Below are 21,711 nucleotides of genomic sequence, written 5' to 3' on the forward strand. Positions count from 1 at the left end.
ACACACGCATGCACGCGCTCGCGTCTCATACTACCCCTCGCTCGAGGGGCAATTCGAGCAATTCCAAAGCTGCCATATTTTAGCCCGTTATAATACACCTATACCGTTAGAATACAGAGGCCAACAGAGCATTATTTATTGGCCTTGTGCCAATATGATAATTAATTACTATGTCATATAGGCTTATTTAATGTAGGCCTACATATGTATCAGGAAAATTAATACAACTTAAGTGATACAGTTGGTCTGGCCGAGGATTGTGATTTGAATGGGTTGTAGTGTGTTGAACATAATATTGCCTTAATTCATATTTCATAATGGGTGCTTTTTATAAAATGAATAAATAATCCCGAAGTCATAGCATGTGGTGCGCAATGTGCGTTGGGTATCGGGAGGCAAAGACATCTTATATCAGATGTCTATGTCGGGAGGTAGCGTTTTCTTCTTCTTTTGGCGTTATTGGCGGATTGCAAACCGATATGGTGCATTACCGCCACCAACTTTCTGTTGTCGTCTCCGGAGATCACTGTTTGAAAAACTTTGCGGGACCTTTACTCCAGGGTGAAAGGATGCGTAGAACTGCGCACTCTTTCCGCAAGGATTTTTTCTATAAATCACGACGTTGGCGGTGAAAGATGCGTACACACATTTCATCCCTGTTTCCGCAACATTTTCGTGCGCAGATAAATGAGCCCCTGGCGTCTCCCTGGCTTAGACAGGGTGGCACCTGTCCCTTGACAGTGGCAGTAGCTCAGGAGGTAGACTCAGCGGGTTGACTTGTAACCGGAAGGTTGCTGGTTCGATCCCCGGCTCCTCTTAGCTCTGTGTCCCTGAGCAAGATACCTAAGCCTGCTCCTGACGAGCTGGCTGTCGCCTTGCATGGTTGACACTGCCGTCGGTTTGTGTATGAAATGGTTTTAAGTCGCTATGGATGAAAGCGTCTGCTAAATGTTATTTTCTCCCTTCAGGGTAAGCTGCACTATTAAATAATCGTGGCACTCTTTCACCCTTGTCAGTCTTTTACTTGCGTCACTGTAACATTGAGTCAAACTTTGGTGCCCCTACCGTCCCTTTTATTTGATTATTTTGTTAGTTTAAAAATACAAATTGTTGAAACAAAACAATGACGTATGGAGGCAGAGCAAAAGTATTTTCCGGTTATGAAAATCGCAACCATGTACGATACATCCCCAGCACCAGAAAGCTCCATGTCCTCCTAGACCCACTAAACACCAGTCTGCACAATGCAGACACAACCCTAGACCCACTAAACACCGGTCTGCGCAATGCAGACACAACCCTAGACCCACTAAACACCGGTCTGCACAATGCAGACACAACCCTAGACCCACTAAACACCGGTCTGCACAATGCAGACACAACCCTTGGTGCGACGAAGTCCCCAAGATGCCAGGGCGAGACGTATGCCAGTGGGCCATGGACTGTATAAAACAGACAGGATAAGGCACATATACAGTCTATGGTTAGCCCTAGCGGAGGAAAACTATTGTTGCTTCTTTGCGGGGGAGGCCATACCTTCAGTGGGATCACAAGAACACAGTGAGAGCCTACGAATACTACATGACAGGTCAGGTCATGACAGGTCATCCAGGCCATTGCGTGGTTCCTCTTGACAACATTTGCACCCAGCCGCTGGGTAGGTTGCTGCAATGATTAAATAAACAAATGATAACCTGTCAGTATAACGCCTCCGGACAGATCCACCTGAACATGAATGCTGCGTATACACAGAAAACCTCCAACTGATCCATGATTCCTACACCTTGCCAAAGGAAACGCTAGCTTAATTCCACTTAAGTTCCAGGATTGACAAACATTGATCAGTTTTATCCCTTTTCTTTGCAACATGCTGGCAGGACATGGATAACCTGATGAAAGTGTGTGGAGTCCAGCCATTTCAGGGAAATCATTGTCCCACTTTTGTCTCCAGGAATAATAACTCACTCACTACATTGTTCTGCTTCTTTTATTGAACATAAAGGCAAAAAAAACAACACACGTCTTGCACTGGAGTTGGACTTAATTTTGTGTTTACACGGTTTTTGTTCCATCGTAACCTACTGGATAATTGTAATCAAGTGCAATTGTATTCAAGCCAGTAACAGTTCAGAACAATAACAGGCACGTCTTGTGCAAATTGACCAGCATTGGAATAGCTCCTATAGACACAGAATACAAACATGCCAGAGGAAAACAATACAAAATCATTTGTTATTTATATTAATTTGGGAAGATTCTCCATGAGAATGATGTCCATTCACGGAAACAATGTAGAAATCAACACTGTATTCATTGCTGTGAAGAAACGACCAAAACTGAATTTGGTTAACATTCAGTCCTTTATGCAAAAGACAACACATTTTTTTTTACTACCAACAAAACATTGGCCTATTTAATAATAGAGCAGACGTTGTGCATTGTCACTTTAACTTAACGTTTGGACAACCAAATGATATCACGTTCAGTGTCTTAGACCAGGGTTAATCCTGTGCTGAATTATGATAGCACTATCGATTAAAGGGCAGGCTGGACACATTGCATGTGGTCTTCAGAATGACCAGAAGACGATTTCTTTACTTAATTTAACATTGTTGGTCCAATAATATATGCATTTGTACCAAGCATAGGTCCTTCCACTTGTTCACAGTACATATTAAAGCAAATGAAACTAATATCACTAGTGTCATCTTCCCAGAAACCATTGCGCTCGCTTGATTGGCGGTTGTTTATTGTTTTGCCGTGGTTTTGTCGGACAGGACAGACATTAGTGTTTTTGATGCAAAGGATTTACTTGTGTCCTTCGACAATTGCGTTCAGACGGAGGTTAAACACAAACCTGACCTCAAAGCTATCCTACATTTTTGCAAGTGTTGTGATGCTTTCAGATCTACCAATTCACTACATGAACGAAATGTACAGTGGGAGTTACACGGTCGGCGATCCGGTGTATGGTAAAGCAGTAGTCTTCCCGGCAGGCTCTGAGAGGATGTGTGATCGGGTGGAAACTACTGGAATCAATAAGAGCCAATCGTCATCCTGACAGTCCATCAGTTTAATTTATCATATTGGGCAATAAGCCATGTAGAATGAGGTTCAACTGATGCACACCCATTAGATTTCTTTCTTGTTTTAACAGCAGATGAAGGCCACAGACCCGATTGAAAGGGCCCAGCGTTGCGGCTTCTGCCACACAGAACTTGCATTCTGTAGCTTTCCACCATTTTACAATCAAGGGACGTTTGGGAAATCTTGTGAGACCTAGATTGAATAACATTAACAAAACTACCCCAGTTGCATTCAAATGGCAACTAGTGAAAAGTAAACTTACTTTAACATACATATTAAATAGTGTGAAGTCCATGCAATTGCGCATGGCTGGTTTGCATCAAATATGGTATGTCGTTATTTGTGTATGGGAGACATCGGCCACCAGTGCATTCTTGCTAAAGTTACACATAGAGGAACTCACTGCTTTAGCGCAACCAATCACCCAGACTTGAAGAGCAAGATGGCCACTTGGCCCAGGTAGAAGTAAATAAAATGCTTTGTTTCATGGGTAACATAGCTGCCAAAATTTCTCCCGACGATGCAGTGCCAGGTCGGGTTATACTTCTTATCAAACTCCTGAAACGATCAGAAGGGAAAAGGTGAGTGGAGTTCGGCCCCAATAAAATAAAATTTTAGATGTAAGCTAAAGAAATATGGTCCATGCTCACCTTCTTGATGTATGCTGCGATGTCTTTCTCTATGTTATATTTCTCCATTGCCTGGGTGGCACAATCCACCGCATCCTGCTGCATGTCCTCGGACATGTCTGCATTTTTGATAACGGCCTTCCGGTCTGTCATGATGGCTGCTGGGGAGACACAAACATGAAACCGACCCCACACGTGGTGGCTGAACGTGACGGACCAATGGCATACGTGCTGTCGTGGGTCGTGGATACGCAGACATTAATCGACCATTTGGAAAAATGTGTGTTGATCTATAACGAGGCAACTCATTGCATATTTTCCCTCAAATAATTCCGTCCCAGGCGGTATGGGCGTTGCAAAGATGGTCTGTGAAACTTGATCCAGGTAGAGTTAAATTACTTGGCCAAATCACTTCGCAATGTAGGCAGGTTCTCTGGACTAGAGAGGCGTCAAGAGGACGGTCCACCCTCGGTTCATGGTTCATTCGTTTCCAACGTTTGCAACTCCCTGACGGCTACAGAGAAACAACAATAATGACTCGTAGCACGGGTCAAGTCATGCAAGCTACAGTAATTAACCGCCATTAGAAATCGGCCGTTGAAGGATTCAAACCAAACGGGCCACCACATGAATATGTCGCATGCGTCTTACGAAGCAAACGACACTCACCTTTTACCGGACTGTTTGGGTACTTGTGGTGTCTGGAGATCAATTGTAGTGATTTACCAAAGACTAATATGCTTTCAGATTTGCACAACCATGTAGGTAGTCCGTCGGCTATGCTACGAATCCTCACCCGCCCTTCGCTCTACGCTGCGCCCCTCTCATTGGCTGAACAGCTCGCCCTCCGTGTGTTGTGAGCATTCTCCTCCTGCTCCCATCTGCCAGCATCTTATTTCAACCCACAATGCACCACTGATGATACACAGAATGGGGGTTATTGTCACTACTGTATAATGAAATGCCTATTAGTCCATGTTAAAAAGATCTAGAAAAAAAGACTGTAATATGGCATTTTCAGTTGAAAAAGGTTGTGTATATATTTAGATAATTTTCCCCATCTGGTGCTAGATTTATCAGTAATGGCAGTTACTCGCAATAATAATTTCAATGGACCCTCTGAATGAAGCAAACCAGTCAATTCACATTTTAAAAGTTTTTATTGAAAATGCTAAGAGAGAAGAAAATTAGGCAAAGATACAAACTACTACCCAAATGATATCCCAAAACCACCCAATTTGATATCCCTCATACCAGGCATCTACGATTCCATCCTGTGATCCAACCTCCTGGTCCTCTGTTTCGTTTCCTTGTAAATAAAGCCGTGTCGATAAAAAAAAATTAAGATAGGCTATTTAAAAAAAAAAAGTTGCTCTGGGACTCCATAATTAGTTCTTAACTCATTTGATTCCTGGAAAACGAATCCTGTTCCAAGCATCCATCCTTGCCTATCCCTTCCCTAATCGATCCACTCATCCAGCGCCAAGGATTGGGATCCACTCCTCCAATCAAAACCTTGAAATACCAGGAAGAAAATCAGAGGAAACCGTTAGAATAAATGTCAGATCTGGGTCTCATCCATTTTCTTTTTTTTACTATCACTCATGACACACATTGTATGAGGAAAATGCCAATAAGCACCATACGACTCAAATTGATGGAACTATCTGTAAAGGGATTCAACTATCCCGGGGAAAGAAACAAAAACTGAACAATTTAGATTACATTTGACCATAAAAAGCTTACAAAGGTGGAATAATGTCACATGTTTACAAAGTACGACCTGGCCTATGACCAGGGTAGCAGTTAAGGAAAAACAAAAAAGCAATGCACAGCACATTGAGCTTCAGGAAGATAAAGACACCAGGGAAAACCTCAATGTAGGGAATAGACAGAGCGTACCATGGCCTCCACCTGACTGCTCCTGCTCCTCAATTAGAGGTCCTATCCTGACCATACAAATGACATGTGCTCCACACTGGTTTTATTCCAAATCATTGTTTAATCCTTATCTTCAGATGTCTAAAGGAAGACACAAGGGTAAAATACAGTTAAAGCATTGAGACCCCCATCCCTCCGTCCAGACCAACACCCCCCACATAATAAAAAAAATAAAAAAGGCAACTTCCAACATTTTCAAAAACATTGAGTGCAAGTTACTCAACCTTTTTGAACCCGATCACAGCACAGTTTAACGTTGCAAATTCTGAGAAAACAGGAAATGAACTAAAAACACAAACGGGAGGGAGGGGGGAGGGAGCGGGGGGGGGGGCAAAAACAGATGGACAAAGCAGTAGGTGGGAAGGGGAAACACCTACATCCAAAGACATCAAGACGTGAAACGCAAAAAACAAAAAAAAAAATCTGTTGACATCTGGAAAAAACAGACAAGGGGTAAAACAGCAGGGGGGGGGGGGGGGGAGTGTGAGAGAAAGAGAGAGAGCGCGAGAGAAGGGTGTACGGGGGGGGGGGGCGTTCAGATGGGGGAGCAGAAGAAGAACAAAAAACAAAAACAAAAGCCGAAACACTTGGAAAAGATTTAGGAGCGGGAGCGGGAGCGGCTGTGCCGGGGGGAGTAGCGCGGCGATCCTCGGCCGCGGGTCCGGGAGTTGCTGCGGCTGCGGGTGGCGCTGCGGCTCGGGCTCCTGCTGCGGCTGCCGCGGCTCCGGGAGCGGGAGCGGCCGTAGCTCGGGCTGCGGGGGCCGTCGACTTTCACGCGAATGTACGCGGTCTCTCCCTGGGTGACAGAAGAGAACTTAGCGCGGAGAACACCAGCCCCGCGTGGCGCATCGACATCACCACAGACGCCGATGTTTTGGGAGGGGGGGGGGGGGCGGCACTTACCTTGGAAAAGAAAAACTGGGGGGGCATAAACTAGGATCCCTAGAGCTACTCAAAGCGGCACACATACCTCGTGCGAGCGGAATTTGGTGTTGTCCAGTTTTCTCACGGCGTACGTCATGTCTTCCTTGCGCACAAACTCGACCACGCCGGTGCCGTCCCTGAAGACGTCGGCGTAGCACACGTCGCCCGCCTCGCGCATGTGGTCCTTCAGGTCCTGCCAGCTGCCGCTCTGGGGAAGACCTGCACACACACGCACAGGGACACACACACACGGTGGGACACACACACAGACGGTGGCACACACAAATATACATACAGACAAAATTGTTAATTTCATGAGGAAATTTCAGGAAACCCAAATCAATAAGAGTAAAGGATTCAAGTTGTATCATGTTTATTTGCATCAATAACAAGGTAGGTTAGTTTTAGCAAGTTGTCCACGATAAAAGGTAAACAGTGTGAGGTAATGTTAGTCACACAAACTAAAGTCCATTGGAAGAAATGAAAGTTCCCATTTGTGCCAGTCTGCAGTAATTTATTATTTAGGAAGTGAGAAAGGTGAACAGATAATTTCTTTGTTCATTTATAGTTTAGAACTTCATTCCAACTACTGAATTAGTCTTGTCTATTCCTGTACCTTGTGTGTGCATGTTCAAGATTACTCAGGGGAGGCCCGATGTTAAACTGGTACAACGACTGACTGATGGTGAACAGAGGGGGTCATCATCTGACAGCTGCTGCTGCTCAACTCAAGACAAAAGTAAAACGCAGAGTTGGAACAAAAGCAGGGTTTTTCGCCCTCTTACCGGAGACAATGACTCTGTATTCGGAGCGCCTGGAAGGAGGCCCGTATCTGCCTCTTGGAGCACCGATGCCGCCGCCACCTCCACCGCCTCCTCCTCTACCTCCATCCCCGCCTCCGAATCCTCCACCGCCGCCTCCGCCGCCACCTCTCCCCGACCCCCTGCCGCTCCGGGGGAACTCAACGCGGAGTCTGTAACCATCGTAATCATAGCCGTCGCGTCCATACACTGCGTCGTCTGCGTCCCTGTCGGGAAGAGAGTAATGGCCAGGGTTGGAGAGCGAAGACACCGTCCAGTGGTTGGAACTTTTAATGAGGCGGTGGATTCGCCGCACATCTTGTGCCCAGATCGTCGGCTACGTTAGCCACCGCGGTCATGTCTGCAGCTCCACCCCTCCATTCATCCATACACCGGCATGCACACAAAACATGCATGGAAACAAGCCACCCCGAAAGCATTCCCTTGGACATGTACTTGCACGGCAATCACTCCCACAGAAACCAGTACCCCCCCCCAGAAACCAAGACAAGTGACTGTGCAGCCAGGCGTGCTTCCTCTCGATGCCAACAACAATGCACACAGTAACGTTATGCCGCCGGCTTCGGGAGATAACATGCTACAAGGGGATGGGGCTCACATCCTCGGGTCTGCCCCGAGCAGCACACCCGCCCTGGGTCACATCTACAGCACGCAGAGGCTCAAATACCAGGTTTTAGAAGATTAAAAGCGCGCCATATGTGCAGAAAGAGTCTTCTTCTAGGCCCTTGACCATCCTCGGGGCACGCGTGAGTTAGCCACACCGCACGGCTAACGTAGCCTAGCATGCTAACTAGCGCTAGCCCGTTACCTGGGGTCTTCGAACTCAATGAAGGCGAACGGGGGTCCTCCTCTCCGGTTCTTCAGGTCGATGTCCCTTATCGCCCCGTATTTGTAGAACACGTCCTCCACGTCCTTAGTGCGAATGTCAGGCGGGAGGTTCCCCACGTAAATTCGGCAGTCGTTGTTCCCCGCGGGGCCTCGCACAACGCTCCCCGACATGGCGGCTAGTCGACTAGCTCTCCGGTGCTGAAGCTAACCCGCGCTAACGTGTGTTGTTATCTGGTCGGGCGGCGGGCACGCGGAGGACGTCGTGCGCGGTTCAGATAACGTGTTTTTTAATTTCTCCCAACGGTCAAAAAGAAAACGGGAGGGAACGCAGGTCAAGCCGCAGCACGTTTGGTACTCCGCCCCCCTAGTCTGCAGGTTTACTACGAAGAGAAGCCGATCCCGCTCGTCGCCTCCCGGTTCCTTCAGGCCGCAGCGCGTCTTATTGGCGCTTCAGGATTCCGGAAACGTGCATTTAGGGAGAGGGAAAGATTTCACTGCTTCCGCCCAACTAAATAGTGCACTAATTGGACAGGTTAATTAGGAATATACTCTCTGTTATTAAGCGTGTTATTAATATTGACTTGATATATATGTAAATATGTTTTATAAAGGAATAATTTACACTAGGCCTATGAATTATGCATTAATTCATTGAGAAATACATACTTTTCATATAGACCTATTTCTAAACTGTCCGTGTCATTTCATGTAGGCCTAAATACAAACTTTTCTTTAGAATTAAATGTCCTCCACACAGGTGGGGAACGTATAATTTTGGCAAAACATTGTACAATATTGCATACTCACAAAATGATTAATGTAAACCAATAATACATAGCTGTATACGGTGAGTGAACTGTCTTTATTGTTTTGTTTTCAGGTGCACATGGATATCAATTATATTAATATGTTCAGTACAAACTAAACCAGCAGCTGATAGACATAAAGGTTACATAAAAGGTTGCAAAATGTGCAAAATGTTTAACGGCATCCAAGTTAAATGGTTAGCCTACTAAACACAATACACACAGTGGTTGCTATTGCACCACAATTAGATCTACACAATTACGATTTTCAAAAGGGGAAACTATTCATAATCCACATTTTTTTTCCATGCAATTGTCAACACTAAATATAAACAGATCATGCATGCTTTCCAACACATAACCAACAGGCAAAACCAGGAGTCTCATTGCCCTTGGATCAAATCAGTCAGTTTTCATCAAACCAGTTTGCTTGCATTAGATTATTTATGACAATCCATTGTTAGATATGGTTAGCCAAGCTATTTGCACATTTTGTAAATGACTAAAGTAGCACAATACAGATCTCCTGGAGGGTTTAACAACAGGGCGGTGGTGGTGGACCATGCAGACGTGTTGGTGCCACTGAGAGCACCCAGGGCGTTCCTGGTGGATCAGTATGCGTGACCGGGGCCGTACAGGTGTGGTCCGCGCTCGCCGCCGCTCTCCCCCCCGGTGTACTTCCCCTGACACGCCAAACTGTTCACCTATGGGCAGGAAACACAAATAAACACACACTGGTCACACAACAGTGACTGACCACGCTTACCGCACGGCTGACCCAGATGGATGAAGGAGTCCTAGGGTTTGTCATTGAGGTCAGCCTCATTGTCTTGCCCTATAATGACAGTGCCCTATCCTACAAGTGGACTGGGGACACGGGGGATCTGACCCCCTTACCTTCTGGCTGGGAACACCCTAACAACTACCCTGGGCTAATTCGGACTAATCTGCAAACTCGTGTTTTATTTGCTTTGGCAGATGCGTCTGGCTCCCCTCCGGTTCAGACAGATTTCCAGGAGACCTGGCCAATGAACACTGTTTATCTAATATGGGGCAGGGTTAATGTGACCACAGTACAGAGGAGACCCCTATGGGAGCGCCGTTGAGGCATTCTCATGAACAACCAAGATGGCTGCTGATGTGTCACGCGTTTCATCGCTCCAATTGGTTCTAGGTCTATCCAATTGCATCCAGAGGCCTTTTTGATAATTCCCCTTGGAGAACCAAAATGAGCCGATAGGTTCCAGACTCACGGGCATCAGCGAAGTGGTCTGGAGATGTCAGGCTACCTGCCTGCTACCCTGTGCTGCCTCCCAGCTAAACCCGGTAAAGACACCTGCCTCGGCCCTCTTGATGAACTGCTCTGTGGCGGCGTTCTGGTTCTCCTTGTGGCCCCGCCACGTCCGGAGAGCTGAGGCCTGCAGCGCCCGGCCGTACGAGAAGCTGAGCACCCAGGGCTTGGCCAGCGGGCAGGTGTTGATGGCGTTGAGATTCACAGAGGCCTCCTCCTCACTCTGCCCTCCTGAGAGAAAAGCCACGCCTACACAAGGAACGGAAAAACATCCTTAACAGCTAAGAGTAATAACGCGGTCTATGTCTTTATGTCTCCCTCTGGTGGTGGGGGGTAGGGGAGGGGGGTGATGCTGCCTTGAGGTGACCTGTAACGGCCGGTGGAACAGTGCGACGCAGGGCGGTGACGGTTGCCATGGCTACCTCCTCCGGGCTGTATTTGGTGGAGCAGGCGTGTCCGGGGGTGACCATGTTGGGTTTGAGTAGGGTGCCCTCCAGGTACACATGGTGGTCCGACATGGCCTTGTAGACCGCAGCCAGCACCTTGGGAAACAAACACACACTGTTCCTGAGTATGGCTGTGGTGTCACGCTGCACGCCGCTATCCCGCTCTGAGGACGTGAGAGGCGGAACACGGAGGACGTACCTTCTCAGTGACATACTGGCACCGTTTCAGGTCATGATCTCCGTCGGGCAACAGCTCCGGCTCGATGATGGGCACGATTCCATTCTGCAAAGCGGGAAACGCACTTAGGATGGCGATCGACGCTCTAGCAGGACCATCATATACCAGCTTTGTAGCCAAGCTCGTATGCTATGGGGTGATGTTGATGCGCTCCTCACCTGCTGGCAGATGCTGCAGTAACGCGCCAGAACGTTAGCGTTTTCCGTGATGGCCAAGCTGGAGGGATTGGTGTCACTGATCTTGAGCACGCAGCGCCACTTGGCGAAGGAGGCTCCATCTTTCTTATATTGAGCGCATCGCTCAGACAGCCCGTCCAGGCCTGCAGAGGGGGAGGTACAAGAGACATCAAGACCACGTGTGTCTCTGGTGCGTCACAGATATAGTATCACCGTGTGGGAGAAAGAAATACACAAACTAACTAACTATAGAAACCAACAAATGAACTTAAAGTATCTTACCCTGTGTGGTGGATTCCCCACTCGTTCCAGCCAATGGAACGACCCCCTTGTCTACCTGAGAATGAAAGGGTGACATATACGACGTTCGTTATGATTGCACAAAAACCTTTTGTATTCACTGTACAAAAACAGTACTTTGACCCAACCCAACTGTGTGTGCACGTGTGCGTGTCTCCGCATATGCTTGTGTGTGTTTGTGTACCAGCACTGTAACCCCACCTTGACACCAATCATCCCAACCCAATTGTGAGTGCACCTGCACATGTATGAGCGCGTGTGTGTGCACGTATGCGTGTGTGTTTGTGTACAGGAGCCGTGACCCCCACCTTGACACCGATCAGGATGCCGCGGTCGCGGATCATCTTGACGAAGGGCACCCCGCCGTCCGAGTGCTGGTACAGAGTCTCGTGGAAGAAGATCACTCCGCCGATGCACGCGTTGATCCGCTCGTCGGCGCTGAACAGAATCTGCCGGTACTGCCGGCGGTTCTCCTCCGTGTTCTCCACGCCCACCTGGGCCAAGCGCTTGGCCATGCTGCCTGTTTGGGCACAAACACACTGGGCTCGACCACGCTGGGAGACGCTTCGTCTGATGACCGACACGGAGCCTCCACACCGAGTTCCCTCGCACAAGCAAAGTTTAAACTTTCGGTTTCCGAGAAGACTCTTTGAATGAGTGACGCATTTCTTGTTCAGTCACTAAGGGCGCCCTCACACTAGGCCATCTGTACCATGCCCGAGTATGTTTGCCCCCTAAAGTCTAGATTGTTTGGCTAGTGTGAGCACGCCATCCGTAAACGCCAAGTACAGTTAAATTCCGTGGCCTCAGTACACTTCGGAGAGGTGCGCTCTGGCCACGGTACTGATGCTAATAAGCCGACATGCGCACACGCACGGAAACGCACCCTGAGCTGGTACAAGATGTACAAGAGGCAACCGTACTCAGGCCCAGTTGAGATTGCCTAGTGTGAGCACAGGCCAGCGGCACATGGGGGGGTCAATCGTACAGTACAGGGCAACTTTGCCTAGTGTGAGTGCTCCCACAGCGTTAGTCACTATCCAAAATGACTCACGGTGTCTGCTTGAGGACTGAATAGGAAATGTGAGGAGGAACAAAGGAGCCCTGTTTCTGTCGGAGTAGACAGCGGACACAGGGGGGCGAGCACACCGCCCCCCCGCCTGGGACTGGCCCCCGCTGGCCCCTACACCATCCTGCCCACCGTGCTTTGTTTAGTTTTAATATGGCACATCACAACACATTTGATGCTTTTTGCGGGGTGTACGGAGAGCGGGACAGACCGACTGACTCGTCGGCCGCCAGGATGCCCTTCCCTGGAGCGAGGATGCGGAGCGCCGTGTCCTGGAGGTCCTTCTTCTGCACGGCGGACAGCGTGGGGCCCTGGTGCGTCATGCTGGGCAGATGGCCTCACAATCTGCCTTGGAAAACACAACTAAATAGCATAGAGCAGTAGAATTTCAGTCAAACTTTTTTTTTCCCGATTTGAATAAAATAATATGTAAACACATTTAACTCGAATATCAGCAAATTGCATCTTGCAGGGGGCACAAAGTGTTAGTTGAAGAGACAAAGGTATGTTTTTTAACAGGTTCAGCTGCATACATACGTACATGGAATACAATTAACTTATAAACTACTGCATGTCCCATGCCGTGTTTATTTCTTAGAATCAAAAGGCAATAAGGAACCTTAGTTACTGAATACTAATCGTTCATAGTCAAAACCTAAATGTATGAACTAGGAAAGTACATTCAAAGGTGCCAGAAGATTTTTCCTAAATGGATTCATTATTTGAAGTTATATAATTCTCTTAATTTGGTTTTGGCCTGGAAGCAAAGTAATGGCTTGCACAAAATAAAAATAAAATCGAAAATGTAAAGAACAAAAAACTAAATTATATCTGAATATTTGTGCATCCAAAATTAAGTCTGACTGAGTTAGAGCTACTGTAAAGCGTTTTATTGCAACTCCCAAAAGCATAACTTTGGAAATACATCATATTTATTAATTTCAAAACTTTGAACTGGAGTTCCGATGACTTAATGGTCCATTCAATAAACAAACAGCTGTCTCCAGTACATACAACGAATTAAAAGAAGAGTAAACGGTCTTACCAGACTGGGTGTCAGAGAGGATCGGTGGGGATGGCTGGGGAGATGGACACTGTCGCAGACTCCCTGACAGATGTAGTTTGTATCCACGGTAACTGTGTCACACCCCACAAGCCGACGCCCCATGGGCGGGCCCACACACCACATGATGTCATTGAGAATACAGAAATGAGGATGAGCTTTGAGTAATCAGTCCAATGCATCTGTGGGAAATCTAGGTTGTACAAAGTGGACCATGTCTTAAGGCTGTGATTGAGCATACATTGGTCAAAACATCCACTGGGAAAAACAGTTTTAACACAAAACTAATAAAAAGATGAAGTGGCATAGAACTTTTTTTTTAAGTTGTTAAAACTTAATTCTAGCATTACCATTTTAAAAGAGCATTGGGAGCACATTATGGTCTTCCGTTTATATATGTTTGGTTACACCCCCATAAAGTAACCTAATTTTTGCATAAAACCATACCTCTCAGCTATTTATATCTTAATTAGATGAAATGTGCCCAGAGTGCTGAATACCCCAGATTAATGGATCCTCACCCTTACACCCCCAGGAGAACGAAGAGTCTCCGAGCGATTCACGCACTCAGTGGCTTCATGCCCCAGCAACCACGGAACATTCCAGACCGTTTAAAATAAGAAAACAGGAATCATGGTCTTGCGAAAAAATAAATAAATAAATAAAGATAAAGGATGGTAATTTTGTTCTGCATGTGTCAACATGCATATGACTTGCATATGAATATGAGTTGCATCATATGGAGCCCAGGTTATATGCTTTGGGAAATCAATTTTATTAATAAATTCTATATATAATGAAGACAAGCATCTTGCTCAAGGACACTACAGTTGTTCTGCAGATACACGGGGATCAACCCAATAACTTTCGGCCTGTACTATCTGGGAGTACTTCTGGTACTACCCCCCCCCCCCCCCCCCCACAACAACAAACTCCACCGTGGCTGATGTGTAGCGTTGAGAGGCAGCTCACAGCCGCCCTGCCTTTCCTTCCCAGTGACAGTGGGTCAGTGTGTCTGTGGGAGCGGATGTGGGCCACTGGACCAGAGACTGCTGCCAGAGCCATCCAGAGACCCGGCGGACCCGCTGAAGACAGGGGCCTGACGAGGGAGCTCAGAGTCAGGTGCTTCCCTGACTGTTAGACGCCGTTCTGGAGACGCCCGGACAGAGGCAGGAGCGGCACCGGTTATATCCGGCCCGCTCCGCTGGGGCTCTACGTTTTTAAACTTTCCTTTGTACCTAATTAAAAGTGTGTCGTGATGAGTTGGAGCGAGTCCTGGTTTTTGCGGTCCTATTAGGGTCGGTGGAAGTAGGTCGCTCCTCTCCCGGAGCTGCTCCAGAGGAGAGCGTGCATCGATGCCACTCTTGACTAAAATACACAGAGGTACGTATGAAAGTTATAAGAGGAAAATTGACGTTGAAATATAGTGTAATACGATGGTGAGTATTCCACTTCAGTGGTAAACTACACTGTGTGCAACATGAGATGGGGATAAGGGATTCCCTCACCCAGGAACATCGCCATTCGGGCGTCACAATAAGGATTTATTTATCAAGGTTAAAGACAACTGACTGTAAACAACTCCCCTAGTCAAGGTAGCTGCCGTTGATACAGGGTAGGTGTGAGCGCTTTGGTGCGTGGAAAAGGTACAGAGGTTTTTGGTATCTGTGGGCATATGGTGCCTTTTGTCAGCATATAGCCTGGGTCGGACTACGAATGTGTAGAAACATAAAGTCAACTGGAATAGCCTGGATTTAGTGACAGTCTGCTAAAATGTCCATTCTCCACGGGTCTCAATTCCCAGCAGAAGACCGTGGTAATTAAATCTAATTCGAACGAAACTTTTGAAATAAAATAGTAAAAAAATGATATAATATATATTAGACGAAGAGAGTACTTACATAGCAACTACCTAACTGAGGTAAAGCAGTAACATCGCTCACAACTAAATCAAACAACACTGCTCACTCCACTGAAGAGGGGCTCACAGGCTCACTACAGAAACAGCCGACAGAGGCCTCAGTGTCCAGCCACTGCTCCTGAGCGACAGCGCTGCCCTGGTCCTGGTCCGCTTGGGCCAGCGTCTCATCACAGTCAAAGTTCCGGAAGAGGTCCTGCGGTGACCAGAGGACTCTCATAGCCTTGGCCTGGCGGTCCGGATGGTTGGGGAGTTTCAGGACTGCCTCCACCGGGGACTTCTGGAGCAGCAGGGGGTCGAACAAGGTTCCGTAGAAGAACTTCTGGCTCTGGAAACGATCCAGAGTGTGAAGGCGGCGTGTGGGGTCCTTACACAGCAGCTAACGGTAAGGCAAGGCAGGGTGAGTTAGAAAGCACCCTTCAAACAGGCCCTTCAGACCGCTCCACATAGACATCACATTATAGAGGAAGAATGATTCAACAAGCAATCAGTCAAAGATAATAAACAAGAAGGAAGCATGGCTGTCCACACCAGAGAGTAACGCCTGGTACAGACCTCAGAGTGTCTAGAGAGTAACGCCTGGTACAGACCTCAGAGTGTCTAGAGAGTAACGCCTGGTACAGACCTCAGAGTGTCTAGAGAGTAACGCCTGGTACAGACCTCAGAGTGTCTAGAGAGTAACGCCTGGTACAGACCTCAGAGTGTCTAGAGAGTAACGCCTGGTACAGACCTCAGAGTGTCTAGAGAGTAACGCCTGGTACAGACCTCAGAGTGTCTAGAGAGTAACGCCTGGTACAGACCTCAGAGTGTCTAGAGAGTAACGCCTGGTACAGACCTCAGAGAGCAGGAGGGCGAGGGCCGAGCTGAGTGTCTCGGGGACAGCTGTCCTTCTCCAGCATGGAACCATGGTCTGGTTCTGGAGGCACTGGGAACTAGGCACATAATAACTCACACTCAAGGCAGGTACATCAAGAACAATGTGTAGTCACCTTATAGATATGTGTCCGCGAGTGATGACATGACACTCTTACTTGTTGTTTTTAAGTACACATAACTACCGGGGTATCTAGAAAGACGGTCAAAAATCAACGGAGAGTGTAGTAGATGGGCGGTTTGACTCCCAGGCTAAAGGTACTGGGTTCAATTCCCCAACGTCCGCCCCTAACCTGTAGGCATCCATGAGCAAGATGCCCGCAGGTAAACACCCGACCTGTTCCCTGACGACGTGTATCTCAGTTTACCGCAGGTCACTCTGGCTCCAAGCGCCTGCTCTGTGACGAAGCACCAGAGTACTAAACGGCCGTACCAGGACGTTGCCGTACCTCTCCTGTCGCCAAGGACAACAGGGCGACACCCACGGACCACCAGTCTGCTGCGTGGTTGTAAGGACCTCCGCCCAGGACCTCAGGAGCTACAGACACACATCATCCAGGGTCTCACGCATCACATCCTGTTAGATCGCTTTCAAGCTCCCAGCCTTAAACCAGTAAAACAAAAAAACAAAAATTGAAGAATGTTAGTTCAGTTCAGTTCAGTTTTATTTGTCATTGTTACAGAATAACAACGAAATGTTGTTGGAGCAAAAACACAGGCATGTAGTTTTAGTTGTCCACCAATTTATACATAATTGAATCCCTGTGAATCAATTAATTAATCACCCAGTACTTCATACTACTACTCATAAGCCTCATAAATACCCCGTAGACTCCACATAACCAGTAAAGTGCTTAGTGCAATAAATAAATAAATAGATACCAGAGTAACGCCTGGTACAGACCTCTTAAGCGTCGGCAATAATTCTGCCTTCCCTCCTGCATCTCCGATTGGCGTGGTTTTTAATAGACAGACAGGCAGACGTGCAGACAGACGTATTGGACGGACACCCAGGCAGAACTGACACACAGGAACAGAAATACACTGCAGACCAATTTGAGAACAGGCCTATTTCTGGCTTGCCATCATTTAAGAGTTAAGGTAAAAAAAAGCCATGCAAAAAAATCCTTGTCGTTGTTGACATATTTCCGTTCCATTCCACTTCTATTTTTGAAACGTAACCTCGGGGGGATTGTGCAAACATTGAACTATATAACTAATAATACTTATTAGCTCATTCTTTCCCGGGGTTTGATCAGAGGGGGACCCTGAATCTGTGAGATTGGATCTTAGTGCTTGGTGACTCCTGAATTATTGTTTTTCATACATCAATTCCATATAAGCTTGCAGACAGCAGGGCGCTATTGTGCAGCCATTAAAGCTCTTAGGCATGTATTGGAGGTCCCACATGTGGTGAGGGCTCTTCCTCCATGTCTCAGGCGGCGGGAGAGCATCGGGGGGATTATAAACGGAGGAGTGGGGGACGTTTGTTTAAATACGTATGTGTAACTTACTGCTACAAGTATAAGGTTGTGATCCATTATTGATTTGATTGATTGGCTCGATGGCTCTTTGTTTTGTGACTCTTTAAAAAAATATTTATATATACAATGTGTTTATTAGGTAGAATGATTATGATAAATATACCTTTGTTAGTCAAGAGAATGTTTTCCATCTGGAAAGAAAGCAACATTGCACATTCCCAGACCGATTTAAGAAAGGATCAGATTCCCTCCTTTGTGATAGTGTCGCCCGTAATAGCTTCCTAAACTATTTATTTTACAAAACTCGATTCTTACCTTCACATCCCTATGGATGATCCCTAAATTATGCAGGAATCCTACATAAGAGGACAAAAAAAGCAGCAAACTTCTAAATTCCCCAGCTCCGTCGTCTTCTTCATGGTTCTCACTGAGCAGCCAGTAGGTGTGCAGGTCCCCGCTGCTACAGAACTCAGCCACTGGGGGGCAGCAGACGCAGCTGACACAGGGCGGTCAGGCCTTGTCCCCGCTGCTGCAGAACTCAGCCACTGGGGGGCAGCAGACACAGCTGAAACAAGGCGGTCAGGCCGTTACAACAGACGGACCACGCACAGTGGAAAGTACCTGCTCGGTTCTTTCTGCCACTACGGCGGTACTTTGTGCAGAAAACCAAGGAGAAGGTAAATTGTACGATCACCACAATGCAGGTTGCATGCAGCTCAATCAAGAAATATTTTTTTGAGTCCCATTTTATGAAGTTTAAAAGTTAAAAGTCAATGTGCATTTAATATTTCGATTTTTGTCAAAGGTTGTTAAACCTTTGACAAGGTTGTCAAACGACCACTGCACAAACTCTGGTGGACAGCAGAGCAAAACACAAACGCAATAAATAATATAGTATATTGGTATGAGTTGGAGAGTTGGAGACAGTGAGTAATGCCCCTTTTCCATCGACAGTACCAGCTCAACCCATAGTGGCCTAATATAGTCATATTTTACAGAGGGCAGAGGGCACCGGTTGGGTGCTCGCCATACCACTGGTGGAGCTTTTTTGGAGATTGGAGCACATCATAGGTAGCTCTGATGATGAAGCTGATGTTGCTTGCCTCCATTTCGCTCACCCCCCACCACCCACCTTGAGGCCCTGATGATGACCTCCCTGGCCATTGTGAAGGCCAGGGGGGAGATTGTACAGCCTGCCATGATGCCTACTTCTTGGCGCTGCCATGATGTTGTAAAGTCGGCTGTTGTGAAGCACAGCTGCAGGTCTAGGACATGAAGTAGGCTTTCACTAGAGTAGTGATGGATGATGGAATGTGGAAGAAGTTGAAGGATTCCCAGAGGAGGCTAAGGGGAACTGATCCAAAGGCATTGGCCAGGTAAAGGAAGGTGACATGGAGGTCTCTTTTGACCTTCTCAGCTTGGATCTGGTGCCAATCACAATCCATCAATCCATCAATGAACCAGTCGGCCAATTTCGAATTATGTACATATTATTGACACATTGGGTGTATGGATGCAACCTATCGTCAGCATGCATCCAAATAAATGAGAATATAAAAGCATGCACAAAATGTGGCAATAATCGATAGGTTGACAATGGCAGTGTTGGCCTTGTTAGAAGTTGGTCGCATTCAAAATTAACGGGTGTTCCGCGACTATTATGATTTTTTGGTCAAAAAAGAGCCGATCCCAAATCACAGCTGCCACCCTTTGCTCAAATAGGGCGAGCTCCCAGACTCCGCCCCGCTGCACTCTGACCCACGCTTCTCCGGTGGGCAGAGACCTTCCTTTTTACGTCCACCTTGATGTTTTTTTTTTATGTCAGCCACATCACACTTGCGCTCAATTTCACGTTAATTGGGATGTACAAAGAGAATCTGCATGAAATCGTGCTTACGCAAGGATTGATACATCCAGATTTATTTGTGCGCAGCAGCTTTCCAGATTTTGGCGTCCGCAAAGTTTTAGTCAGAAATCCACGCAAGTCTTTGTACATGAGGCCCCAGGTAGGTGGACAGCCTGTGCGATCACACTGAAAAAGATTTTCCCCTCAACGTTGAGAAGGCAAATTGGTCGGAATTGACTGATGTCTGCTGCATCCTTCTCCTTGGGAATTAGCACACAGCCCTTCGCCACGCCTTATCATTCCCTTCTGCCACACTATCCTCATGAGCCTCCAAAGACAGCGAAGAACATCTAGTGCATTCTTGTAAAGCTTATACGGTACTCCATTCGGCTCAGGGGCTGATGCTGATCTTGCGTGCCGTACTGTATTCTCTGCTTCTTTCCATTTTGAGGGCCAGTCTCCAAGTCGAATTCACGAGGTTGAATAGGTGGGATCATAGGATGTCATGTAGGATAACTAGCTGTTCGTGCCTTTTCGTGTCAGAGTGGACCTTTTCCAGATGTTCTTCCAGTTCCTGCTTTGGAGTTTTCAGGGTTATGCTTTTTTCCTTAACGAAGAGGTCTTTGACAAACTTGAAGGGTTTTTTACAGAACCGTGTTCTTGTGCGTTCCTCCCTCTTACAAACTTTCCTGAAGTTCTCTGCTCTTCGCAAGGTTGCCAACCGGCATTTTATGTCCCCCTGGAGTAACATGAGACCATCTCTCTCTGCATCAGAGGCCTTCTTCCACTGCTTTCTCAGCTGCCTTCTCTCTTTGACCAGTCTTTCGATCTCTTGCTGCCTCCTGGATTTGGCTGGTGCTGGTGTTGCTTTGTTGTTCTTATGTTCACTTTAAAGCGCTCTTCTCCGTAGTGGTAGATGATGTCGCCCATCCTTTCCAGCTTTTTCTCTGCTGTGCCCACTTGTTGCTCCAGGATCTTTGTTATGTTGTGGTTTCCCACTCACTCTTTTGAACAGCTTTGGGCCACTTCACACTCGGTCTGTGCCCTTTGATCTTTTCTTCCTCTGGAGGTCTCTGTGGTTGGGTGGGTTCTTCCACCAGCATTTCTGTGCTTGTATTATCCTCTTCAGTGACAGGGGTGCTGATGCTCTGCAAACTTTGGTTTTCGTCCTGTTGCTGTGCTTCAATCGACTGATTTGACTGGTTGCTTCGTAAGAAGTACTGGTCAATGCGAGGCCCCTGTCTCTGCTCTCTCAAGCACCCTCTCTTTCCTTGGTGGATTCTCAACCCCCTGAATGATGTTATGTTCTCCCATCCACAGGTGCACACCTGAAGTGAGTGTCCTGCTGATGCTGTGGTTGCCTCATGTGCCGTGTTCTTGCTCGTAGTCATGTCCTTTCCTGGGTCTGTAGCCGTGTTGTCAATCGTCGAGCCATCTTGAGCCCCAGCTCCCGCAGGCTCTAGGGGTATGTTTCTTTGTTTACTTTCTGTAGCACTTGGTGGGTGTCTCCAACAATCTGAAACAGCGTCGGAGACTGCCGCCATGGGTAGCTAGCCAATGACGGCCCCAGTGGGGTCTATTTCCTCCAGTCAGCTGTCACACAGACTTTCCTATGTTGTCAGCTGTCCTTTCACACCCAGCCAGTGTTAATGCCTTGCACCCCGCCCTAACCCAGCCAGTGTTAATGCCTTGCACCGCTAACCCAGCCAGTGTTAATGCCTTGCACCGCTAACCCAGCCAGTGTTAATGCCTTGCACCCCGCCCTAACCCAGCCAGTGTTAATGCCTTGCACTGCTAACCCAGCCAGTGTTAATGCCTTGCACCGCTAACCCAGCCAGTGTTAATGCCTTGCACCGCTAACCCAGCCAGTGTTAATGCCTTGCACCGCTAACCCAGCCAGTGTTAATGCCCTGCCCTCCAGTGTTAACCACAAGATCTCACGATGCTGCTGCCACCTCACTCCTCTGGTCC

General features: G+C 47.3%; 4 protein-coding genes across 6 annotated transcripts; all 4 read right to left on the bottom strand.

Annotated features, from left to right (window-relative positions):
• Nucleotides 1-1,969: 1,969 nt before the first annotated feature.
• dynll2a (dynein, light chain, LC8-type 2a) lies at nt 1,970-4,518 on the bottom strand. 2 transcript variants are annotated; one of them, XM_084466790.1, is made up of 3 exons: nt 4,386-4,518; nt 3,738-3,877; nt 1,970-3,645 (listed from the first exon to the last, which is right to left on the bottom strand). In XM_084466790.1, the coding sequence occupies exons 2-3, from the start codon at nt 3,867-3,869 to the stop codon at nt 3,508-3,510; spliced, it is 270 nt and encodes an 89-aa protein (XP_084322916.1). In that variant the 5' UTR covers nt 3,870-3,877; nt 4,386-4,518; the 3' UTR covers nt 1,970-3,507. The 2 variants fall into 2 exon arrangements, with proteins under 2 accessions (XP_084322916.1, XP_084322917.1); XM_084466791.1 differs by having other exon boundaries at nt 3,738-3,874; nt 4,386-4,512.
• A 339-nt stretch (nt 4,519-4,857) lies between these two features.
• srsf1a (serine and arginine rich splicing factor 1a) lies at nt 4,858-8,670 on the bottom strand. Of its 2 annotated transcripts, XR_014633355.1 has the most exons (5): nt 8,211-8,670; nt 7,367-7,608; nt 6,628-6,800; nt 5,619-6,453; nt 4,858-5,231 (listed from the first exon to the last, which is right to left on the bottom strand). XR_014633355.1 is itself a non-coding variant. In XM_084466528.1 (4 exons), the coding sequence occupies exons 1-4, from the start codon at nt 8,399-8,401 to the stop codon at nt 6,256-6,258; spliced, it is 804 nt and encodes a 267-aa protein (XP_084322654.1). In that variant the 5' UTR covers nt 8,402-8,670; the 3' UTR covers nt 4,858-6,255. The 2 variants fall into 2 exon arrangements, 1 of the variants encoding a protein (XP_084322654.1); XM_084466528.1 differs by having other exon boundaries at nt 4,858-6,453.
• A 918-nt stretch (nt 8,671-9,588) lies between these two features.
• Nucleotides 9,589-12,879, bottom strand: LOC311341839 (fructose-bisphosphate aldolase C-like; the record flags this gene model as incomplete). Its single annotated transcript, XM_084466656.1, has 8 exons — nt 9,589-9,740; nt 10,377-10,576; nt 10,695-10,869; nt 10,973-11,056; nt 11,170-11,330; nt 11,470-11,524; nt 11,796-12,003; nt 12,764-12,879. The coding sequence occupies 8 exons, from the start codon at nt 12,877-12,879 to the stop codon at nt 9,648-9,650; spliced, it is 1,092 nt and encodes a 363-aa protein (XP_084322782.1). The 3' UTR covers nt 9,589-9,647.
• A 2,906-nt stretch (nt 12,880-15,785) lies between these two features.
• Nucleotides 15,786-19,094, bottom strand: LOC311342385 (ribosomal protein S6 kinase-related protein-like; the record flags this gene model as incomplete). The annotated part of the gene is made up of 6 exons (XM_084467226.1): nt 15,786-15,916; nt 16,373-16,469; nt 16,860-16,948; nt 18,058-18,085; nt 18,210-18,390; nt 19,027-19,094. 5 exons carry the CDS (start codon nt 19,092-19,094, stop codon nt 16,374-16,376), a joined length of 462 nt encoding a protein of 153 aa, XP_084323352.1. The 3' UTR covers nt 15,786-15,916; nt 16,373.
• Between the last annotated feature and the right edge of the window lie 2,617 nt (nt 19,095-21,711).

Source organism: Micromesistius poutassou (assembly GCF_964030765.1).
Source record: "Micromesistius poutassou genome assembly, chromosome: 4".
NCBI lineage: Eukaryota > Metazoa > Chordata > Actinopteri > Gadiformes > Gadidae > Micromesistius > Micromesistius poutassou.